General features: G+C 51.8%; 1 protein-coding gene across 1 annotated transcript in view; it reads right to left on the minus strand.

Annotated features, from left to right (window-relative positions):
• The window catches only part of SLC9A1 (solute carrier family 9 member A1), a 53,761-nt gene extending 50,906 nt beyond the window's left edge, over positions 1 to 2,855 (minus strand). Inside the window, exon 1 of the mRNA XM_047792799.1 lies at positions 1,706 to 2,855. Within this exon, the coding sequence (XP_047648755.1) occupies positions 1,706 to 2,057 (352 nt within the window). The 5' untranslated portion in view covers positions 2,058 to 2,855. The remainder of the gene's footprint in view (positions 1 to 1,705) is intronic.
• Positions 2,856 to 6,000: the final 3,145 nt, after the last annotated feature.

Genomic DNA, 6,000 nt, shown 5'->3' on the forward strand with positions numbered 1-6,000 from the left:
GTTGGATCTTTGTGGCCATGCTGCCGACTCAGCAGAAGACACTGAGGCCCACAATGTGTGTACTAGCCCCCAGTGCCCTAATACAGTGCCAGGTGGGACTGGGGGGCGAGGGGCTGGAGAGAGGAGGGCAATTCATAAACAGTGCTTGCAAAGCCTCTTCCTGGTCTCCCATTGACAAATGACACATCAGTGACTCCAGCTTCCTAAGGCAAATTAAGGCGCAAGGTTGTATGATTCAATGATATGGTCAAATTTTAGAGATTCTTGCCAGTTTCACAGGTGGGCAAGACCTGCAGAAACAGCCCCCGGCTTGTTCAAGGTCATGTATTTGTTGGAATCAGTACACTCGGCTCCCCTTGCTTAGTCCTTGATTCTTCCAGGAAGCTAGATGCCATCTGGGGATAGGTGCTGGTGGCCCAGCTCCGTGTACAGGCCTGCTACTGTCACAGAGCCAAAGCCCTGTATCAGGAAGCCAGCTTCTGGCTCTGTCAAAACAGAGGCACCCGTGCCCTCCCGCAGCATGTCCCAGAACCTGTCTCATACCAGCCTGGCATCGCCACTCAGCTCCTGCGTGTCCTTGGGAAAGCTGCAAGGCTTCCTGCCAAGAGTCACAAACTCTCCAAATCAGCAGAGTCCCAGGCCCTCATGCCTTCCTCAGCTGGCTGGGGGCTGAAAAGGCAAAGGTGGCTTTCAAAGCCCCCTGGACACCCCTTCCAGGGAATTCTGGGCTGTGCAGGCTCTGGTGAGCTCCATCACCCAGCAGAACAGAGTGCTCAGACCTGGCAGGGAGATAATCCCCTGGAAGGGAAAAACTTTTCTGTTTCCTTCTCCCAAAAAGGCTTCAAAGTCTCTTCAGACCAGAACATCCGGAGCCCCTCCACCTGCCCCTCTCCCACTTGGTTGAGGAACAGGCAGGCCAACATGACTGGCCGGCCCAGACAGCACCTAGAGACGCAGCTGGGTGCCAACCTGGAGGTGAGCTGGGGCCAGACCCTGGGTGCCAACCTGGAGATGAGCTGGAGGGGTGAACCTCCATCCCTCTCCCTCCACCCCCGAACCAGACTTCAGGCTCCCTGTCCCATAAACTGTAGAAGGAGTGGCATTCCAGGGCAGGAAACTGACTCAGGGGCTCCTGACCAGCCTGGGCAGGCAACGCTGACATAACATTGTGGGGATGAAGGAAGGTGGGAATATGGGGACGCCTCCTCTCCCACCACACCTGTAAGTCTCCAGCGCACAGGTCTCACACTCCTTAGACAGACCCAGTAGAAATACACTCCATCCTGGAACACCCTCCCATGAAGCGTGTAATTGCACTGGTTGCTATTGACAGAGTAGACTGGGCCAGTTGCTGAGGACACTCTTGTCTCACACAGCTGGGTGCCTGGCTCCCCTCAGGGTATGGCCCAGCCAGAGGAGACTTGCCAGGCCTGGGAGCCTCACTGGAGGGACCTAGTATCAGAAGCACCCCTTCCTCCTCTTGCTCTCTTCCATGAACAATCCTGGCTCCCATTATAGGAGGCCTCAGACCACAAAGACCACAGAGCTCAAGTTTGAGAAGGACCAAGATGGCAGGATGGAGGCTGCCCATGCGACAGGAGAAGTCCAGACCCTTATTCCTGGGCAGCCTCAGGCAGTAAGGATGGGGCAAGAAGCTCATCAGTCTGGTGGCAGCGGCAGAGGCATCGGGGCCAACTGGACTTACCTATCTTCATGAGGCAGGCCAGCAGGATCCAGAGGGAGATTTCGAAGGGTGTGCGCACGTGTGTGTAGTCGATGCCCAGGACCGGAAAGGCCTTCCGAGCTTTCATGCCGTGTTCAGTGACGGAATGGTTAACAGGGCGGCTCTCCGGGGCGAGCTCTGGTGGGGCGGTGGTGACATCCCCAATCGAGCGTTCCCGTGGTGGCTCTGAGCCTCTGATGGTGCTGGCAGTGGGGCTGGGCTGGAGGCCATGGCTTCTGAGAACAGGTAGCAGCCCCACTAAGGCTACCACCACAAGCAGCGAAGGGAAGATTCGAGGTGGAGAGAGGCCACAGATGCCAGACCACAGAAGCATCCTGCTGCGCCCCTCGAGCCTTAGCAAAGTGAGACCTGGGACATAGGCAGTGAGGAGTCTGCAGGGGGTGAGAGAGACCAGGGCGTCTCTAGGCAAAGTTCATGTTTTAGAGCTGTGTTTTTGTGGAAGCAGCCCTCTGGAGGTGGAGGAAGGTTGGCTTCACGACCTAGAACTCCAAACTGGGGAAGAGGGACAAGGACCCAGTTAGGATCATAGGAGGAGGCCAAAATGTCTGGAACTCCAGGCCAGAGAAAGGGGTTTGGAGAGGAAGGGAGGGACTTCGCCCTAAGGACAGAGGAAGGGACAGGATAGGCTGAACCCCAGGCAAGGAAAAGGAAGCGGGAAGGCAGGGACCCTCGGCTGAGGAAAGTGACTGAGGAGCTGGGACTTGGCTAAGCGAAGGGGCAGGGAGCCTGAGCTAAAGGAATAGGATGGAAGGGGGTGGGACCCGGTGCAGGAAAAGAAGAGGGGGCTGAGAGCCCAGGCTGCGAGGAAGGAGTGAAACCAGAAAGCGGCCGGGAGCTTCCCCACCCAGGGAAGGACCGGGGTGCAGGCGCGCCGGGCTGAGATTCCGGGGAAATGGAGGGAGGCGGAAGGCGGAGGCAGGCGGCCTGGCGAGAGGGCGCCTCGGCGCGGGCTGGGGACGGCTCGCGGTGGGCCAGCAGCAAAACGCCCCTCCTTGCGGCCCCGGCTCGGCGCTGCGCCCCGGCCCAGCTGCAGCTCCTCAGCGTCCGGCTCTACTTCCAACCCCGGCCTCAGCACCGGCAGCGGCTGACTGATGCCTCACTGAGCCCGGCGCTGCCACTTATAGGCACCAGCGAGCAGCCAGCGCAGCGGGCTAGAAGGACCTGTCAGCGCCCGCGCATTGCAGCGCCCTCTCTCGCCGAGGGAAGGAAGTATCCCGTCGAAAGAGCAGTGACAGTCAGAGATGGCAAAAAAAAAAAAAAAAAAAAAAAGAGTCCCAAATCTACAAAGATTCTAACTAATAAGGGTAAAATGCTTTACTATTTACAAAGTGCTTTCATATCCACAATCGCATGGAGACTTCCCAATAATCTTGTGAGGGATGTATTATTACCGTATATATTTAGTTACAGTGTGACCTTGAGCAAGTTACTTAACCTCTCTGTTCCACAGCTTTCTCATGGGGAAGAATGGAGATAACAGGAGTATCTCTATCTGCTAATGCTGCTGCGTATAGTATATGTGATGACTAAAGGTGGCATTCTATGTAAACTGTTTAGAATGGAGCCCAGCGCGTAGAAGCACTATGATGGTTCCAGTTTTGTAGCTGAGGAAATAGGTGAGAGGAATTCCTTATGTAAACACTAGTTGTATTAGTTTGCTAGAGTTGCTGTAACAAAGTGCTGCAAACCGTGGTGGCTTAAAGAACAGGAATTCAGGTGTTCCCGTCATGGCAGGGCGGAAACGAATCCAACTAAGAACCATGAAGTTGCAGGTTCGATCCCTGGCCTTGCTCAGGATCCAGTGTTGCCATGAGCTGTGGTATAGGTTGCAGACGCGGCTCGGATCCCATGTTGCTGTGGCTATGGTGTAGGCCGGCAGCTACAGCTCCAATTAGACCCCTAGCCTGGGAACCTCCATATGCCATGGGTGTGGCCCTAAAAGGACAAAAGACAATAAATAAAAATAAAGAACAGGATTTCATTGTCTCATATTCTGGAGGCTAGAGATCTGAAATCAAGGTGTCATCTGAGTTCCTTCTAAGGGCGGTGAGGAAAAATTTGTTCCCTGCTTCTCTCCTGGCTTCTGGTGGTTGGACAACAATCTTTGGTGTTTTTTTGTTTTGTTTTGTTTTTTGTCTTTTGTCTTTTGGGGGCTGCACCTGGGGTATATGGAGGTTCCCAGGCTAGGGGTCCAATAGGAGCTGGGGCTGCAGGCCTGCGCCACAGCCACAGCAACTTGTGATCCAAGCCGAATCTGCAACCTACACCACAGTTCATGGCAAGCTGGATCCTTGACCCATTGAGCGAGGCCAGGGATGGAACCCGCGACCTCATGGTTCCTAGTCAGATTCGTTTCTGCTGTGCCAAGACAGGAACTCCCAATCTTTGGTGTGTTTCTTGATTGTGGCAGCATAACTCCAGTCTTGACCTGATGATCTGCCTGTGAGTCTGTCTCCGGGTCCAGATTTCCCCCTTTTTTAAGGTCACCAGTCACAAATGATTAGAGACTCACCCTACTGACCTCATTCTAACTTGATCATCTTTAATAACCCTGTTTCTAAATAAGTCCACATTCACAGATACTGGGGGTTTCCACATTCTCAAGTTCTTCAACATCTTTTTTCTTTCTTTTTTTTTTTTTTTTTTGCCTTGATGTGCAGCAGCTTGATGTGGGATCTCAGTTCCCAGACCAGGTATTGACCTCGGGCTATAGTGGTGAAAACGCTGAGTCCTAACCACTAGACCACCAGGGAGCTCCCTAGAACTTCAACATCTCCGAGGAGGACACGGTTCGACCCAAAGCAGTAGTGGAACTGAGATTTGAGCATAAAGTGTGGGTGGGAATTGTAAGATTCAAAAGGTTATGGCTATACCCTGGAATGCTTGGAAGGCTTTAAAAACTACTATTACCTGGGACCACTTGCTCCAGAGTAATGCCCAGGCACAATGGAGAGTGTTTCAAAAGCTCCCCCCAGGTGATTCTAATGTACAACTAGGGTTGAGAACTATTGAAATTACAAAAACGCCATCCCTGTTATGCAGAGGAGTAAGTCAAAGTGACAAGCTCGAGATCACAAAATGATTTCAAAGGGGTTCGATTCGGTTTAGCAACTATTTCTGGGCCTCTTGACAAGGCTTTGTAATGGGCTCTGTCAACACAGAGATAGACATAGGGCGGAAGGAGGTGGCAGTGATTGGGAGGGGGCACAAAGTGGGCACAGCGAGGGCTTCTAGGGTGCTGATAATATTCTGTTTCTTTACTGGGTGGTGGTTACAGAGGTTATACAGCTGCTGTTTTGTGATAACTCATTGAGCGCTCATGATCTTGCGCTTTTCATGAGATAAGCTCTCCTTCCACAAAAAGTTATATATAAATGAAATAGAGTGATGTGATTGCGACCGAAGGTGCCAACATCAAACTGAATTCTCTGTATGTCACATTCTTCTGGCACAGGTCCAGCCACTTGGGAGATGACAGAAGAGCCTAGAAGAGCCATCAGAGAAAGAGAAGGGCCCTGTGTCTCCTGGAAGCAGATGAAAGGAGAACATCAGCTGTAATGGAAATAAACCAAAGAGAGGAAAAGCATTTAGAGCAAGGATCAGAGTAATGACAATGTATCACACAATGGTTTAGTCCTTTACAGTTTTCAACCAAGTACTCAGGTTTATCAATAATCCAAGTCCCTGTACTCAATGAAGAGTAGGTATTATTCTCATCTACATTTTATAGAGGAAACAAATGAAGACTCAGAGACATGAAGCCATTTGGCCAAGAGCACACAGCTATGAGGTAGCAGATTCAGGACCTGAGTCAGTTTTCTAACATCTTAAACCAGAGTTCTTTCAAAATACCATAGGTTCAGTGTAGAGAAAAGGAGGGGAGTTCCCGTCATGGCTCAGTGGTTAACAAACCCAACTAGCATCAATGAGGCTGCAGGTTCAATCCCTGGCCTCACTCATACAGTTAACAATCCAGCGTTGCTGTGAGCTGTGGTGTAGGTCTCAGGTGCAGCTTGGATCCTGTGTGGCTGTTGCTGTGGCTGTGGCTGTGGCAGTGGCACAGGCTGGTAGCTGTAGCTCCAATTCAGCCCCTAGCCTGGGAACAACATCCATATGCTGCAGGGATGGCCCTAAAAAGAAAAAAAAAAAAAAAAAAAAAGAACAGAAAAAAGGAGGACATGGGTGGGGCTAGTGGAGGGACTTGACTCAGGTGACATGGGAGCAGGAACCTGAGACCTATAATTCTTTCCAGTCCT

The sequence above is a fragment of the Phacochoerus africanus genome, chromosome 8, assembly GCF_016906955.1.
Source record: "Phacochoerus africanus isolate WHEZ1 chromosome 8, ROS_Pafr_v1, whole genome shotgun sequence".
Classification (NCBI taxonomy): Eukaryota; Metazoa; Chordata; class Mammalia; order Artiodactyla; family Suidae; genus Phacochoerus; species Phacochoerus africanus.